Source organism: Thermothielavioides terrestris, chromosome 6, assembly GCF_000226115.1.
Source record: "Thermothielavioides terrestris NRRL 8126 chromosome 6, complete sequence".
Taxonomy (NCBI): Eukaryota; Fungi; Ascomycota; class Sordariomycetes; order Sordariales; family Chaetomiaceae; genus Thermothielavioides; species Thermothielavioides terrestris.
In genome coordinates this window covers 1051335-1069347 of record NC_016462.1, presented here as the reverse complement: position 1 = coordinate 1069347, position 18013 = coordinate 1051335, and the positions used below count along the sequence as shown (strand labels likewise).

General features: G+C 57.6%; 5 protein-coding genes across 5 annotated transcripts; 1 reads left to right on the top strand and 4 right to left on the bottom strand.

The window, feature by feature from the left end:
* Positions 1–873: 873 nt before the first annotated feature.
* THITE_2123443 (glycoside hydrolase family 30 protein) lies at positions 874–2750 on the bottom strand. The gene is made up of 2 exons (XM_003657541.1): positions 1528–2750; positions 874–1454 (listed from the first exon to the last, which is right to left on the bottom strand). Exons 1-2 carry the CDS (start codon positions 2511–2513, stop codon positions 1001–1003), a joined length of 1440 nt encoding a protein of 479 aa, XP_003657589.1. The 5' UTR covers positions 2514–2750; the 3' UTR covers positions 874–1000.
* Positions 2751–5262: 2512 nt separating this feature from the next.
* Positions 5263–6032, top strand: THITE_2123440 (uncharacterized protein). Its single transcript, XM_003657540.1, has one exon. It carries the CDS (start codon positions 5277–5279, stop codon positions 5949–5951), a length of 675 nt encoding a protein of 224 aa, XP_003657588.1. The 5' UTR covers positions 5263–5276; the 3' UTR covers positions 5952–6032.
* Positions 6033–8595: 2563 nt separating this feature from the next.
* Positions 8596–9955, bottom strand: THITE_124270 (uncharacterized protein; the record flags this gene model as incomplete). The annotated part of the gene is made up of 2 exons (XM_003657539.1): positions 8596–9439; positions 9939–9955. The coding sequence occupies 2 exons, from the start codon at positions 9953–9955 to the stop codon at positions 8596–8598; spliced, it is 861 nt and encodes a 286-aa protein (XP_003657587.1).
* A 1541-nt stretch (positions 9956–11496) lies between these two features.
* On the bottom strand, positions 11497–12537 carry THITE_2059570 (uncharacterized protein; the record flags this gene model as incomplete). Its single annotated transcript, XM_003657538.1, has 1 exon — positions 11497–12537. A coding segment is annotated over one exon (1041 nt), but the record flags the coding sequence as incomplete, so codon positions are not given.
* Positions 12538–13740: 1203 nt separating this feature from the next.
* On the bottom strand, positions 13741–17517 carry THITE_2147932 (uncharacterized protein; the record flags this gene model as incomplete). The annotated part of the gene is made up of 4 exons (XM_003657537.1): positions 13741–15703; positions 15767–15800; positions 15855–16059; positions 17266–17517. The coding sequence occupies 4 exons, from the start codon at positions 17515–17517 to the stop codon at positions 13741–13743; spliced, it is 2454 nt and encodes an 817-aa protein (XP_003657585.1).
* Positions 17518–18013: the final 496 nt, after the last annotated feature.

Genomic DNA, 18013 nt, shown 5'->3' with positions numbered 1-18013 from the left:
GACTAACTCTTTGAGGACAAACCAAGGGAATGATTGATGACGAAGGAACTGACAGCCGGGGGCTTTGCTTGACAGCTCGATTGCTGACATCCCGGTGCCACAGTCGCTGTGCAAGCATGACGATGCGGGATAACCCCAGGTCTTCGGTGGCTTGAGGATCGATAACCTTAAATGCCTAGCCCAATGTGTAGGTACCTTGGCCCTTACAAAAAATTGTCCGACCCGTACCAGAGCATCTCAAATGTCACCCAAGGTGTTACGTTTTGCACCGAGTAGCACTAACTACTCAGAGTTACCTATGCTGATTCCTTGTGCTTAATCTCACAACTTCATCTCCGCTTGAGGACGACCATGGAAGTGCAACAACCCTGGGCCAAGAAAACGCCGCGGACGAATCTCACCCGCCAGTCCTGGGCCCCAATATCAGCCTGGCAAAGCTTGAAATGGGAACGGGGGACCCATGCAGTGCCTAGGTTATCCAGGAATGTGCAACGGCATCTCCAGCCAAGATCGAGACGCAGAGTCCATCACGACTCCTGCAGGCTGACTCGTCAACCGAGTCAGCTATTCAGATTGCATGGCATCAACAACAACAGAATTGCATGGAGTCAACAACAGAAAGGTGCGGATCATTAACTAGTAAGAAGTGTCACGAGTCTCGGGAATAGAAACCAACACAGGGTGTCTGGGTGCCTGGCTATCCGTGTGTGGTTCTAGGACAGTGTCTGTCCAGTGTCTAGCTTTTATAGCCGTGAGCATTACACATATTCTGTACCCGGGGTGACTACGACGAGGGGGTTTGCGGGTGCGAAGGACATGAGCGAGCCAGCCGTCACCCTATTTGACAGCCTTACAAGGGAACTAACAGTGTCACTACTCCTTTCTCATATCTCCTTTTCCATAGTTTGCTGGCTCCGTCGATTGAATAGAAATCAGTTGTATAACTATCTGATTCATGTTTCTACCACGAAAATACTCCTCGCGCTAATTTATCGCCATCTTACTCCACGAAGAAAGTCGTCAGGGACCGCGGCGGCACGCTAACCTTGAAGCCGGAGCCCCGAATCTGGTACGACGCCACCTTGGTGTTGTTATGAGTGTTGTCGGCCAGGTACGCCACGGCCGTGTGCTTCTTGAGGTTGCAGCCGGCCAGCTCGATGTCGACGTCGCGCTCGAAGTGGGCGGCGTTGATGACGGGGATGGCGACGGTGCCGTTGGTGTTCTCGAATGCGCTGACGTACAGCGTCTCCACGCTGCTGGCGGCGTCGATGCGGACCGCGCCCGGCCGCGCGAAGCGGAAGTAGCCCGCGAACGCCCATAGCCGCGCCGACACGTCGAAGCTGTCGCCTTGCAGCCGGATCAGCACGGCGTCGCTGCCGCTGCCGCCGTTGTTGTCCTGCGAGCACCACCAGTGCAGATAGCCTGACGTGTCGCTCCGGGTGAAGGCGTTGTGCCTGGAAAGGGGGAAAGAATCAAAACCATGTTAGTGGAGGAACTGGGTGAACGAATTGAGACAGGATCGCTCACATGTAGAGTGCCCACTGGAAACCCTCGGCGAGCTGACCGGTGGTGTCCCAAGTGTCGTTCCAGTTGCCGCTGCCATCTGACCACTCCGTCTGGAGGTTGGGCTGGCCCTGCGTGTTGAACTTCTCTTTCGGCTCGCTCTGGTAGTTGTGCCAGGTCGCAACGTCGTACAGGTGGCCTCCGCCAGCCGACTCCAGCTCGTAGAGGATATCGCGCTCCTGGCGCGCACCGGTGGCATCGCAGCAGGACACCAGCAGGTCCTTGCGGTACTTCTTGACCGTGGGGTAGAGGACTTCGAGGAAATCCTTGGCCTGGTAGCCGTCCGAGTCCATGCTGGCGTAGGTGACGGGGTTGAAGTCGGGCTCGTTGTAGGCGCCGAGCATGCCGATTTTGATGCCGCGCTGCTCGTATTCCTTGACGTACTGGACCAGATAGTCGGCGTAGGCCTGGCGCCAGTCGTGCGTGCAGTTGCTGCCGCGGACACCGCAGATGAAGCCGCCGTTGATGTCCGTCGCGTCGGTTTTGAAGCAGCCGGGAGCAGACCAGGCGTCGGCGTAGACGAAGAGGTCTGGGTTGGCTTTCAGGGCCTGGCGCGTCAGCTTGAGCTGGCAGCTGTCGGCCGTGTCCTCGTCGGAGCCAAAGGTGTAGTTAGCGGGCGCACTGGGGGACGCAGGACAGCTGCCGAGGATGCCATCTGTCGGGCTGGACCCAATGCGGTTGCGGAGGATCGACAATCCGCCGATGTTCTCGCTGAACAGGTAGTCGCTGACCAGCTGCTGGTTAGCGGCAGACAGTCCACGAGACCCGGTCTGGTCACAGGCGACACCGAAGGCACCCGAGCAGCCGCCGCCCATCATGGTCTGATATCGGACGCCGGCGTTGACTTTGACCTGTACAGGAGGCTCATTCTGGACGTATGCCCACGGCATGGGAACATACTGAGAAGAGGCTGTGGCGGCGGCGCCGAGGAGGATCACGAGTGATGCCATCTTGACCTATGGGCGGAAGACAATCGCGCGTGAAGAGCAATCTCTCAAATTCGAGAAACCAGCAAACCTCGCAGGCTTTATACACGGTAGGGTAGGTATTGGCTACCGCTAACTAACAGGCCCATGAATACCTGACTTCTGCCGGGCATATTTCGGGGTTCCTGGTCTTCCCCGGTCGTCCTCGTATCATACATCGTCCCAACGACATCGGCCTCTTCGGCGAACGCCATTGTGATTTATCCAGAAGTGTGGTTAGGTGCGGAGAAGCTGGAGTCTCGCAAGGATGCAAAAGCAGATAACACGGGGTTAAGACAAGCTTTTCGCCAACCTCGGCGCTAACCCCGAGTATGACGTTGGCCGACAGGCCAAGACGGACAGCTCGGTGGGCCGATATGGATCCTCTCTTCCTCAACGTTCCATGCAGAGTGATATTAACCGGATGAGCCGCTTGCAAAACCGGGTCGTTGCCGTTGCTCAGTGCATCCCCGGCTGCCCCCCGCTGCCAGTTGTTGCTTTGCCAGTGGAGCGGATCTACACGGTGCCTAACTGCGCCTGGAAGGTGCTATGCAAGGTACGGATAGTACACCCGAAATGGGCATTCTGGGACATGGTGTTGGAAACAGGCCACGGCAAGTGGCCGCAGTTCGGCGTGTGACTGTTGAGTCTCGACTCTCAGCACACTCCAACCGCTGCTCGTGCCCGCAGGCACAGAGCGGCCAATGTCAGATTCGGCAGTCCTCCATCCTAACTATTCAGGAAAGACTAACCATTGAGATGACGACTGTTGAAGCCCTTGATATGACACTATATACGTGTTGAAGATGCTGATGCTGGATCCCTCGGACCGTCCGGCTGGTATATTGGGTCTCTAGAACAATGCTAGGCGAAAGCTGGGATGAATGGAACTGGAGGACGTCGAGCGTTTTCCAGCCGCGAACAGGCGAAATCGGGCGCATGGATTGAGTTGTTGCAGCCGTTCATATCTGGGTGACCACTTCCGACTCCAGCTCCTCGAAGCCAGCGTCATCCACCACATCGCCGTCAAACTCGTAGCGTCCATCCGGCCCGAGCGCCTGGATGTCTACGTGGACCGGCGCTGTCGGCGCTCGGCCCACTTCAATGTCCACTTCGGCCTCTCCCCAGTACGGCGCCACACGTTCCCAGAGCCGTTCCCAGGCACTGTCCTCGTCCATCTCGCCCGGCCGCAACCGAAACTGCATCTTCAGCGCACACCGGCCGCGGAAGAAGATGTGCCCCACGCACCGGAAAATGCGGTCCGCCCCTGCAGGTTCGAGGAGCAGGTCCCTGAGCACGCGGTTGTCCCCGGGATCCTCCTGCGACACGGCCAAGAGCAGGCAGCAATACTCGACCGACTCGAAGCCGTGGATCCAGTCGGGCATCTCGCCGAACAACTGGCGGCCGTGCAACCCGTAACCGATGTCGCGGTCCAGCTGCCCGTCCACGTAAAGGTGGCGGTGTCTCTGCGATGTGTCGAGCCGCCATCCCACAATGACTCCTCAGCCGTGTTCCAGCAGAACTCGATCCAGATATCTGGGGCCGTGGCCAAGCCGTTCCTCTTGAAGCGACGGCTCCACATCGCCTTCCGCAACTAGCAGTCTCCGTTCGGGGCCGCAAACTGAGCCATTAGATCCTGCTATTGCACGACCGACCTCTTGGTCTGAAAGTTGCCGTCGCCCTCATACACGATGCAGTCTTGAAGATTCTGCGCCATGCAGCCGAGTGCGCTGAGGCAATGCGTTGCAAACATGCGACGCTCCCTAGGTCCCGTCGGATTCGACATGGTGCGCATCTGTGGACAGACCCTGTGAAGTGTGCTTCCACTCAACGTTAAAGCCCCGTCCACGTACTCGAATTCATCTTCGCCTGCCTGGCGGGCTTCGTGCGGCGGCGCGGTGTAGAGTAGTTTGACATCGTGTGCTGATTGCGCATCTTCAAACGGCCAGTACCGGCTGTCAGGGGTAAGCACTGATCTGAGTGCCATCTAACCGCGGAAGTGATGCGAAAATCCGCAAGCGAATTGAATCGGAGTTCCAAGGACACTTTGACTCTGGGAGAAACGGCGAGATGGAAGCGCAAATGGACTCGGACTTAATGGATGTATTCCGTATGTTATGTATGGAAGAGCAAGCCTTGAAAGCAGCACTGGCACCACCCCAAGACACGACGCATGGTGATGTGATGTGCCAAGGCCTGAGCCCAGTGATTGCACAGCAGGGCACTCGCCGCTTTCGGCTTTTGCAATCCCTCAGAGCAGGCGGACGCACGAAGCTGAACCAACAGCGCCACGCCCGCAATCATTCTCCTTGCCAGGCCGAGGCCCGTGCTTGCAGGACCAACACCGCTGCAATCCGGTCGTTGGACCGTTGTTTGCGGTTCGTGAACCACGGTTATGCCGGAGGTTTTATTGGACTGGAACCCATAAAGTCTCTCTCTCATCCGCTCGTATCTATCTCATCCGAAACCTCCAGGCTCCATCCCAACACTTGCACCCATCTTCCACAACAACACACAACACGGAGTTCGAACCCCACCGCCTACCACTACCATCATCACCGCCACCACGGGCCACGCCTGAGCACCAGCTTCCTGTCGCCTCGCCGCACAATTTCCTCGCCGCCCATGTCTCGACCTCCCCTGCTTCAGGACTTGCCCGAGGACGAACCATGGCCGCCGGTTCCGCCCGACGCCGACGAACGTGCTTTGGACGTCGAAATGCCCGAACTGGCGGTCAGCAGGAACTCCATGATCTACCGGATCAAAGGGCAGCCCTCCAAGGTCTTCAAGTTCAAGGGTGGCTTTCGAGAATACCAACTCCAGAAGGCCGCCGGGGACTGCGCCATTCCCGTCTGTGGGAAGGTGATCGGCAAGCTGAACATCGGGAATGGCCGGCTCTACTTCGACGGCTTCATCATGGATCTCGCGACTCCCCTTTCAGCGCCCGGCGCCGTGCCGCCATCGCAGCGCCGGAGCATCATGCACCAGATGATTCACGTCGTTGAGCGGCTGCACACGAGAGGCATTGTCCATGGCGATGTGAAGCTGGAGAACATGCTTCTCGACAACCAGGGTCTAGTGCGGCTGTGCGACTTCGGTGAGGGGCGGTATGTCGACGAGGACGAGCGGGTCTGGCATGGAGCTACGACCATGCCTTTTGAGTCGCTAAACAGGCTCCAGAGGGCCGAAGAGTCTGGACGTGACCCGTCGCCGCCTATTGTGGAGGATGATATGTTTGGGCTTGGCCTGAGCATCTGGCAGCTGCACACTGGGGAGACTCCGCATGGGGAGTTTGCCGATGATGACATAGAGCTCAAGGAGAGACAGCGGAAGGGACAAACAGTCGACGTGGCTGCGGTGCAAGATCCGGAGACCCGTGAGATCATCACAAGCCTCCTCCGGATGGGAGGAGCTCGTATTTAGTGCGGAGAGTGTGGATTGTTGATGATTGCTCGCGCAGTGGTTCCGGGTAGTTTAGAGCTGGAATAGAACATTTGGTTTGGCTAGGTTACTTGACGCCTAACGTGAAGTGAAAAGAAACTGAATGTATAGCCACATAACTGACGGGGCCAGCGGGTATTGCGTGGATATCAGTCTCCATGTTGGGGCAGAGCAAACTGTCCCTGGTTGCGGTGGTCACCTGGACACGCTGAGTCAAAATCCAGCCTTTTGTTCTCCAGATTGATTCGTCGGTCGAGCAAGCCCCATTCCAACCTTGCCTCTCCCCCTCCGAGATTGGCTTGAGCCTGTGAGCAAACATGAAGCCAACGGGCCCCAAAAGTGGCGAACCATTGCCTTCCCTCCCAGTCAAACTGGAGATCCTGGGCAGAGGCCAACCGACAGGTCGTGTGTAGTAGACGTCCTAAGATTCCCCGAGTTCTTCTTATCGGCAGGAGCAACCACCCGGCCCGAAAACCAAGGTTTCGCGGGACTCAAAGGTTCCAGTTAGACTCAACTCCACATCCTACAGCCAGAAACCACAAACGAGTTGAAGAAGCGGCCTCGCTCTAAGTAAAATTCCGAGAAGACCATCCTGCAGGTGGGGATGACATGTAGATCAAATTTGTGGTCCACCCTCTCGCTGGTGCGCTGAGCTGGCGGCCCTCGCTTGTATCCGTTGTTCTTCGCAAAGGATGTTCGTCTCTGCTGGTTCCTGTCTTGATTGTGTATTGCCACGCGTCGTTTTCTTGTAGAGGCGCCACCGCCAGATGCATCGTGCCACGACTGTGACGGGATAGGTGCTGTCTTCTCATATATACCATTTCAAGACGCTTCTATCTTTACGAGCCAATGAGAGCGCCTGCCGTTACTCGAGTCAATTTAGGCGGCTGTCATCCGAAGTTATTTGAGGTTGATCCCTAGTAAGAGATGATCTGGTTCGGTGGAATGAGAGCCCGACCGCCCACTGAACGCAAAGCTTTTTCTCGCTCAGGCAGTACGGGATGTCGTATTTCGCAACGGTGGCGTTCGTATTTTGGAAATGCAGCAGGAGTCTGGTACGACACTTATATGATCGGAAACTCGCCTATAAAACCACCACGCCTACTCGAAAACTGCTTGTATGTACCTCGAACTGTCTATGCACCAGCCGAGTTTCTGAGCAGCATCATGCGACTCAGCACCATTTCGTCCGCCTTCCTCCTGGGCTGTGCCGCCGCGGCACATCTCCAACAACGCAAAGCCTCCAAAACGGTCACGCTGTACGACTGGTCCTTCGCGCCGGGCGAGCACGGTGTGATCATGGTGTCCCAGTTCCTGCTCTGGCCCGATGAGGTGCTGTGCGCCGCTGAGAACTATACGCTGCCTTCGCCGCGGTTCCCCTGCAATGACACAGCTTGGGAATGGTCGCTGGCACAGACCAACAACACGTGGGACATGCACCTGTGGTACACAACCGACACTGGGTAGGTCCAGGGTGCTCTTATCGTGGTTACTAAACAACGATCCAACGATCCTGACTAAATGCTGGGTAGGACACTTGAAGGAGTTCTGCATCCGCGGTGCAACGGGCTCAGGGGTTGCGAGCAGATCGGCAACGTCACCGGTACACTTGTGCCGCCTCAAGGAGAGTGAACGGGAATATCTTAGTCTTGCGTTTACGGGGGCGTGGCACAATTAAGGTTCTTGTGATACTGCCTAGGGTTGGTCAGACATGAAAGAGGCGCTTTGCGAGTGGCCAGCAGTCTCCGGTCCGTTGCCGTCGGCTTTACTTGGTGTCTCGCCGCATCTTCCCTTCTTCTCTTCCAAGTTTCTTTCCTTCTCCGCCACACAAATCGCGAAAACCAGCGCCAAACCTCTCTCGTGATCTCTTCACGCCTACGCCCATCCCACGGTTATTCGGTCACCTGAACATTCAAGTAACTGTCGAGGCACGTTGATGATCGATCGAGGACGGATCGGAGCGGTTGACGGACGTAGTTGCATGACAAGTCTTTTGCTCATTGCATCTCGTAAATGCAACCTGTTCGGGATTCGGTGAGGAGCGAGGTAAGTGGCTACCTGAGGTAGATATGCATGCCTCGACTCTGAGAGTCGCTTTTAGCTGAGCTATTCATCAAGATACATGAGTATCAAATCCGCCAACTCAGGCTAATTCATATCGATTCTAGTAAGTATTCCAATTGGCAGTAACAGAAGAATGAGAGAGAGCGGGAAGAAGATAGACGGAGCCTTGGATATCATCACGGCGTTGTTATGTGCAACCATGAAGTTGAGGTGAGAGAAACGAAGCTATGAAAGCAGCTGGTGGAGTATGAGCTACGCCCCATACAGTAAAACTGTTGTCACCGATGCTATTCATCGGTTTTTGTAAGCTTTATTCATGGTTGGGTCTACAGTAGGGGAAAAAAAATAATAAAATAAAATTAAAAAAAATAAAAAAAATTTGCGAAGCAGGTGGATTCGCTCATCCTCTCTTTGACCCCGGCCAGCACTTCTCATTCATTCACTACCCCGACTTGCCTTACAAAAGAAACACGAGTTCAATTTCCAACAAGCCGATCGTGATCCAGACGTTCCTAGTCTTCGCAGCTCTCGACTGACTTGCAAGACATTAGCGGCATATAACTCAGTCCTTCCTCGTCACCTTGCCAATGCCCTCCAGCCCCTCTAGAATCTTACAGGCCTCTTCCCACGATTTATCACCCTCATACAGCTGACTCCTCAGGTACGCCCACGACAGCCTCTGCACGGCCGCCAACCGCTCCGGGCTCTCGTCCTTCGTCTCGGCCGCATCCCACCCGCTGATCCCCCCAAACCCATGCTCCCCGCCCACCACCATCAAGGCGTCCTTCGGCCCCGGGGCCAGGGCATACGGATCCAGATGCCACTCGGCGCCGCGCACTGTCAGATACGGGCTCCCATCCTGCTCGCCCCAGACCACCAGCGCGGGCGTGCGCATGCTGCTAAAATCCACGTCGTAGCACGGCAAGATCTGCTTCCCCGTCTCCGACATCGCGTCCCCACCCCTGCCAGGTGCCCCAAACACCACCCCCGCCTTGATCCTCCCGTCCGCCAGCTCGGTAACCGCGCCGTCCCGCGGATCCGTGTTCTTTGCCCCCAGCAAGAGGCAGGCGGTAACCCCGCCCGCCGAGTGCCCAACAACAGCCACGCGCTCCCGATCCAGCGCCCCGGCGCCAAGCCCGGGCACGGCGGCCTCGATCTCGGCCAGGCGGTCCAGCAGGATCGTCATGTCGCGGGCGCGCGAGTCGACGAAGAGCTCGCGCACGGAGCCGGCGTCGAGCGCGAGGCCGAGGACCCGCGAGTTGAGGTGCGTGGGCTGCAGGACGGCGAAGCCGTGCGCGGCGTAGAACTCGGCCAGCGGCGCGTAGCCGTCGAGCGACGGCAGGTAGTTGCTCGGGCCGTGGCCGTGCGAGAGCAGGATGATGGGCAGCGGCGGGCGGCGGCGGTCGCTGGAGGAGGAGGAGGAGGAGGAGGGCGAGGGGCCCGGGGAAGAAGGGAAGGTCACGCGCAGCTCGAGGTCGACCTTGCGCGAGGGCGTGCGGAGGACGACCGGGCTGAAGGAGAGGACTGGGGAGGGAGGAGTGGTCGGCGGGAGCGCGGCAGCTTTGCCGATGAGGGAGTGCGGGTTGAGGTGCATCTTGGTTGATTGGATGGTTTGTCTGGCTTGGGAGAGGACCAGGAGTTGTGTTTGGTTGTTGTTGAGGCCGAGGCTGCACTCTTACCGACACAATGCCCACAGGTTCCACGGGTAGATATAGAATAGAGATAGCGGCCTCCTCGAGGACTTGTAAACGGTCCGCGGGCTTAAACCCGTCTACCACCGTTAAGTCCGTATCCCCGTCGAGAACTCCAAGACATCGTCTCTACTGCTATTTGTCAAGATGACAAATATCAGGCAAATAAACACACCGAGATGACTAATAACTATCACTTTCAATTGACTCTAACCGGCCTGGCAGCTGCATGCTCGGACTACATAGCTCCGCAATGCGGGGAATCCGAGTGCCTGCATCCCGCCTCCACCTCTAGCGCGGATCCTTATTTGGACAACAACTGCATCTTGGCAGCGTGTGTTAATGCATAGTCGTCAAACATAACGCCGGGTACCTCCCAGCTACTAAGCACTACCAAGCCTACCTAGGTACATCTTGGAGAAGCCATACTTTGTAAGCAAAGACACGTCGAAAGACCTAGAAATATCTGCAAGGGTACCTGCAGGATGGAGATGTAGGATGCAGATATTGATGGTAATTCAAGTTGGATGATGTGTGGAAAAGGAGGAAGTGGTGGGAGAACCCCTCCGGCATGGAAGGGGTGGGTTCTCCACACAGGACCCTCACAAGGAGGATCTCACAGTACCTCGAGACCATCTCATACGTCGGACGGTGACTGCTTCGGAATTCTTGAATGCAGATAACGCTGATTTATAGCAAAGCACACGATCCTGGAGTTGTGGGCCTGTGCCATCCAATATGTCAACCGGACTGAAGCGGCGCTCAGGGATGGATTTGTTGTCGCCAGCTTGGGTGTCTCGAACTCTCAGCGGGCATGTTCTTGAGCTGCTTGCAATGTGCGAGGAGCGGATGCCACACCGTCAGCCCGTCCCGATGTGCGCCGTATTGTAAGGGGAAAAAAAAAAAATAAAAAAATAAAAAAAAATAAAAAAAAATAAAAAATAAAAAATAAATAAAAAATAAAAAAATAAAAAATAAAATAAAAAAATAAAAAAAATAAAATAAATCAAGAATAAAAAAAAAATATCTGACTACAGCCTCGAACCCCTGAAACACCGAATCCAAATCCAATCTCCAATCTCCAAGCAACCTCTATCACCACTCAAGTTCCAACAGGTACCTAGCTATACTAGTATAAACTTTCGAGGAATCTCCCCATGGAAGATTGAAGATCTTTCCAGAGCTAGCTGATCGCCATCGTGACGCCTATAGTATATAGCCCCAGCGCCTAGCCGCTCGTAGGTATGATGATCATCGTCCTCGCAGTGTGCCCGATCTGTCGCCTTCTTCACAACCAACACCACTTCGGTCATTGGCTGAAAGTCCTTCTTTCCTGTCAACCCAGACCCGAATCTCAGGCAAGTTATTTGTATCGCATCCTCCGACTCTGGGAAGATGACTGCCTCGTCCTCAAACTTGATCGATGTGAATCGAGTAGTGCCAAGCCCATCCTGGGCCTTGCCATTGGGAAGCTGAATTGGCCGCAAGGGATGTTGAGTCATCGCACGCCCCAGAATTGCGTCGGCAAACACGCCCACCCCGTGGATCTCGGCCCGCGATATCGTGCTGGTGAGCTCCTGGCCGGTCCACGTTACGATGCATTTCTCGAATCTGACCTCCCAGTCCACGGGCTCATAATACAGGTTGTATCTGATGGGGTCTCTGCACGACAGCCACGACCATGACGGTATTCCCAGCTTTTGAATATACGCTCTGTTGGTTTCCCTGTCCCGTTCTTCATTACGGTCCATCTCCAGAGTGTAGCATGAATGCCACAGGAGTCCCATCATGAGATCTTCTTGCCACAAACCGACAACCGGCGTCCAGTTTGTCATACGCTGGAAGTACCGAGAAATGCCAGCGAAAGCGGCGAGTCGGTCGGTAGGCCGTGTGAGGTGCATCCTGGAGTATTGCACTGTCCACTCACTCCAAGTATTCGAAGGGTTGCTCCAGTCTGGTCGACCGGGAAAAGGCAGGCTGCGGTACTTCGCCCCGAACCGAGCGAGGGGAGCCGAACTAGCCTCGTGGCTGTTGTCCTCACACATGTGCTTTGATTGCTTGCACTGCCAGAAGATTAGATTGGTAGAGAAGTGAATCACACGAGGTGAGAGAACTAGTTCTTGCAAAATCCAGCCTCTCGAACTCAGTACCGACTCTTTCGGCAGACGAGAAGGTTCGCCTGCCCGGCCATAGGCGAGGACATGATGACCGAACCGAGAGAGGTATCGAGGCACAACGTCGAGAAACAAACCGCCAGTGCTGTCCCTCGCATCCGCCGCGGCAAGCGTAACGTACGCGTTGGAGTAGATGCTCCCCATTTTCGACGCCTCGATCTCCCAATCGTGTGCGCTGAGCGAATCGTCGCAGGCCTCCTCTTGAAGGATGCATAATGCATCAATCCAGATGTGCCTGAGGCCAAGGCTCGAGGTTACCCGAACGGCATCCCGGAAGGTCCTTGGCAGCTCGGTCAGAGGAACACCGCACGCAAGGCGAGCCATGGTCGACCTGGTCAGCTTGAAGGGCACACCGGATGGACCCCAACAGTGGCTCAGCGCCGTGTAGTCGATGTGCCTGCCAGTAAGTGGGACTTGAATAACCAGAATACGTTTTTCGGCACCCTCTGCGTACACTTCGACAAGGCGAGAGGGGCGAACATCCCGGCTGAAGGCTGGGTGCTCGCAGAGGCTGTGTGACGACCTGCACTCCCGAATCCAGTTGAGGGCTTTCCAAACACGCGCTTCCCATGTGACCACGCCTTCGGGAGTGATGAGGTCTTTTCCATCTGGTGAAGACGCTTTTGCTTGATTTAGCATGAAAAGTGCCGACAGACCGTCGCTAGGTCTCGGTACAAGAAGAAATACTCACTATTTGCGCACACAGTCAGTCCTCTAAGCATAACGCTAAGACTTTGAGGCGTGCAATCTTCATTGAGTGCTTCCAAGTGAACATTACGGAGCAGTCTGCGGCGGCAGTCGCTACACTGGAGTGGAATCGCCCAAATGGCCTGGGCAGCGGTTACTGTCGAGTCCGACAGTGATTCACGGCACTCAGGGCAGAAATCCTCTTCGTAGAGGTCGATGATGTTAGGCCATCCCGCCATTCCCACCATGCCATAGAACAGAAGTCACGGCCTGGCGATGGAGAGCGAGCACGCGTTGGTATAGCCAGCGTCTTGCGGTGGTTGTTGCAGAGAAATTTGACATGAGGCGCAGAAACCCCGCTGTGCTTTGGGTTGGGGGTGGTCGAATGCAAACGGCTGCCTAAACACCCCCAGCCCATGTGGCGGGAGCCAACCTATTGGTGCTGCGTTTTGGACACTCCAGCTCAGCTGAGCAGAGAACCCGAGGAGTTGCTGGTCGTAACCCGTAGCATGCGGTACGATGAGCTTGACATCCCTTCAACAAGCCTCTAGCCTGTAATCTTCTGAGCAGGAGGGCAGCTGGAACTCGGCGGTACGGGCTGGTCCGAGAATGCTTGAACACCTCTATTGTCACGGTGTCACCTACGTATACCAGGATACGATTCGTGAATATGTAATAGACTGCAAATCAGATATCGTAAGCCATATGTTGTACCTCCCTCTTAACCCCCAGCAAGTCGCTCGAGCCCCTGCTCATCCATTAGGACGCACTCAAGGACCACCCTCATCCATTCGCTCACCCTTTGTCTTCTCGAGTGCAGCCTTTCTCAGCCTTCGGTATCAGGCTCATATTCGTGGACTCCATAAGTCAGTTACCATATGCTGCTCGAGAACCCGCACTGACCCATTTCCGTCCTTCTAAGTAGCCCTACTTTCCAGTATGACCAGCCATGCCGGTGTCACATCCCCAGAAGCAACCCCACGAGTGTTTTCGAGCAGCCAGTGCACCTTTTGTTTTCTCTGGAATGCCCAAAATATCAAGCAAGGATACCTCTGCCGGTTCGTCATCTCATCCTTCAACGTCACCTTGCCGTTTCCCCGGTATGGCTCTACAACCCGTCCGCCGCTTTTGAGGTCCGACCTTTCCCTAGCAAAATTATACTCTCCCCTCATGCCTGTCATCGCCAACGCTGGACATTCCCGACACCGCAGACGCGCCCGCCCCTGCAGGCGCCGTCACGCTGGCGATGCCGCTGCTCTGGCTCGTTCTGGGACTCATCTGCTCTCCACCCTCACCAGTTTCCCGTTCCCCAGTTTTACCTCCCACCCCGGCATCCACAACATCGTACTGACCACCCCCCGCGGCACCACCACCACCAGTGCCCGTCCCCGCCCCACTCCAACTTCCCCAGCTCCCTCTCGCATCGCGCGCTCCTTCCAGCACCGCCGGCTCCTTCCCAAACCCCCCTTCACTCCCCACCTCTCTCTCCGCGCTCCGCTCACCTACACTCGCGCCCCTCTCCCCCTTCCCCTTCCTCACCACCCCTTTCGACCCCAGCCCAGCCGAGGCCGACCCCCCCGAACCCCGCCGCGGCGTCGGCGGCTGCGGCGGCGGCGGACTTGGCAGCGCCTTAGTCGGCGGCGGACTCAGCGGCGGCGGCGTGCCGACCCCGACCCCGGGGCCCGCTCGGCCGGGCTTCCCCGTCCCCGTCCCCTTCCCCGTCACTGTCTCTGTCAAGGAAGTGGACGATACCACGGGCGACGGCGCCGGCGCCGGCGCCGGCGTGACAAGGTCCGGAATCTCCAGCATGCTCTCGTGCGGGCGCGGCGGGCGGGTGGGGGGTGCGTGCTGCTGCTGCGGGTTGGGGTTGGGGTAGGGTGGGTCTGCCTGCGGCAGCGAGTAGCCTGTGTGGTACTGGTACGAGGACGGGTAGGAGTGGTAGGTCGGCGGGGGCAGCATGGAGGAGGAGGCGAGGGAGGCGGGGGGAGGGGGTGGGGGTGCCTGGGGCGAGGCGGTGTTATTGCTGCTGTGGCTGCTGCTGCTCTTGGTGGTACTAGCGGTGGTGGTGCTGCTGATGCGGACGGCGGGGCCGGCGAGGCCGGTGGGAGCACTGTCTGCTTTTAGGGCTGCTGGTGGTGGTGTTGCTGATGAAGGTGGTGGTGGGCTGGCAAAGAAGGGAGTGCCAAGGCCGACGCCCGCGCCGACGCCGATGGGGATCTCGTGCCGCAGGGACGAGTGCGCGGTCGAAGTCCCCGCTGGACTTCCCGGGGCGGTGGCCGTGTAGCAGCTGCTTGCACGGTTGACGGTCGTGGGATCAACGGGCCAGGAGCCAGGCACGGGGACCGGCAGGGAGAAGGTGGATCCCTGAGGGGAGAGAGCGTGCGGGGAGAGGGGCGCCAGCGGGCTAGAAGGCAGATAGGCTCCGCGGGGTGTTACGGCGCGTTCGTGGCGCGGCACAAGTTTGTTGGTCGTCGGCGAGCAGATGGGCGATGCGGGAAAGACGGCGCCGCTGGGTCCGTGGCCGGGCGGCGGGCTGTAAGCGGGTGTCAGGGGTGTCAGGGGTGGGGACGGGGAGCGGCTGCCGGGGCGGAGGATGGAGGGCAGGAATTTGCGGTCGCGCAGGCGGAGGGGAGGAACGATTGCGCCTGTGCCCATGCCAGAGCTGGTGGGGGAGATCAAGGGGGTGGGTGAACTGGCCGGCGGGATGTGCGAGACGCCATGTCGTGAGCGCAGAGCGCGTCTCTTGCGCCGGCGGAGCCAGACGAGAGCGAATGTGATCAGCAGAATCAGCGCCAGGGCAGAGCAGATTGCAGTTGCCGCCTTGCCCTGTCCAGTCATGCCGCTCCCGGACGTTGTCGATGCGCCTGCTGCTGGAGTCCCGGTGGCCCCTGGAGCTACGGCGCGAGATTCGGATGTTGCCACGGATGGCTTCGGCGTTGCCGACGTCGTCGTAATAACCGTAGATGTAGAGCCGATGGGAGTCGGACGCTGTGTCTGTGCCGTCGTTTGCGAAACTTGTCCCACGGTAGCCGAGCAGATGCCCGGTGTGTTGACTTCGGTGCTGCATTTGAAGTTTGCCGGCGGCGGCCCGGGGTCAATTATCGAATGGAACCCAATGCTAGCAAAGCGTGTCAGCACTGGGCGGCCGGGGCGCGAAAGGAAGGGCGCCAGGACGGCTCACTTCTGGCAAGTGTTGATGATCAAGTCGACGGTTGCTAGCACGGCACTTAGCCCCTGACGCACTCTCTTGTAAACGAGGGCACACTCACGGTCTTGTCCGAGACCGCCGGTCTGGTTGATCCCAACGCCGCAAAACGTCGAGTCGCACCAGTAGAGCGACCAGAACTTCCGCACCGGCAAGCTGGTGTTGAGATACTTGCAGCCTTCAACCCAGCCCGAGTGGTCTCCCCAACCCTTGAGCACGCTCTGTAAGAACTGTCCCTTGCAGCTGTGCAGGCACTGACTGGGATCAAGCTGCCATTGTTGCTGTTTTATCTCGGCCGGGTTGAAGTAGCATTGACAAGCATTGCCGGCACTGGTATCCCGGGTTCTGGCCCCGTCCATGTCCGGTGGGTGTGGCGTAGGAGTTGCCATGGCAGGGCGTTGTCGGGAAGAGGCAACGAGGAAATTTTACAGCGACAGGTATAACGAAGAACATATCTCGAATCTCCGACAGGAGCGCCGCCAGGCGATGGTCGTGATGTGCAGCAGATAAGAAGCGGCTTGCAGGACAGCCACGGCGGACGGGCCAAAAAGCAGGGCAGAAGCCTGAGAGAAGAAAACCAAGGTCAGTGTCTGAGTCGAAGGCACAATTCGACAGAAACAGACTTCTCAGAACGCCTCAGTTCTCGCCCACCGGGCGAGACAAGATCGGGGAGGGGGAGCCTACCAGGGTCCACGGGCGACTGCGCCCGGCTCGGAATATATACCCCAGGAGAGCGCAACACAGCACAGCACAGGATCTCCGCGGTTTATCTGTACTTGCCAGCCGCCCGCCGACAGGCACGGCACTTCTGTCCAGATCGCTTGCAACGCTGCGCAACCACAACACAGTCACAACGTCATCGAGGCGGGAGGACGAAGAGCAACACCGTCGAGCTTTCAGAGCACTTCCAGTGAGAGGGAGTGAAACCAGCAAGACTGGCGGACACTCCCACATACACGCACAGATGAGATAGATACGTCCTTACTCCAGGCCAGGCCCCAATCAGAACTCCCACCTCCCCATCATTCACGGTGCCCTCTTTCCCTCCCCTCGGGCCCCCCACCGGATACCGTAAAACCCTCCAACACCTTTCACCTCCCACTAACCCTCACTAACGACTAGGCAGCTGTGCGAAAATACGCAACGTTCCCGTTACACGCCGCCCTGCACCCATCCGTCCCGGCCCCCGGACGACACTGAGTCTGACTCTCTCCCCCCCCCCTCTCTCTCTCGTACGAGGGGAGGACCCACCCACAATGCGTGTGCTATGAAGTGACTGGCATCCCGTGTGCAACGGCTGGATGTATTCCCTGTGCGCGTATGCGTGGGTGTGTACCACACAGATGCTACCCCGTCCGGACGAGGGTAAAAGACGGGAGGAGGTGTCTGCTGCTGTACCGAAATGTACCCGAGTCCGCTTGCAATCTCCAGAGCACACTTTCCCGTCCCTTGCGCCCGTGGCTTGCGCCGCTTACCGGGCCTTGCTGGACGACGACCGCGGACAGTTTCCTGGCATTCTGCATGGCTTCCTTGCCTGGCTGTGCGTGGAGAGAGACTCCCGACACCGCAAGACGCCTCGTCTGCGTCCTGCCGTCCGTCGGCTGTGCGGGAGAAGGGCCGCCGGTGGGGCCGAGAATGGGGGTGGCCGACCGGAGGGTGTGTTGCAGGGGGCAGCGGGCTGTGAGGTTCCTCGCCAGCCGATTGAACTGGCATCTGGTTTGTGGCATCTGGTTTGTGGACGCGGGGATGAACCAGCCCAAGTTGGGCGTAGACGCGAGGCCCTCTATTTCTTTGGACGACACACCAACGGAGAGGAGTCGGCTGGGGAGGGATTAACTAGCCCCATGTCGTGATTCTAGCTTGTCCTGGAGTATTCCTCACAACACTGCCTGGTGATGAAGAACCTAGCTACCTTACCTACCTGCCCTGGGAACTGGCCGTGAGGAGGTGCTAACACTGAGGCCCCGAGTGTGTAGGTGTCTGGTTTGTGACGGCCCAATGAAACGGTGCATCCAGTTTGTGCCATCGGGTGCAGTGCCGCTGGCGCTGCTTCTTCTCGCCCAGGCGCGGTGCGAGGGACAAAGGTCCAGGGGCTCTGGGACCCGGGCATGTCCAATCGCTGTCTGAATTGCCCCGAGTATCGGTTCGTACTTTCTAGCGCACAGGTGATACGGTAGGGAAAGTGAGACCAGCCGTGTGTACCTGACCTCAGGTACATGCCGT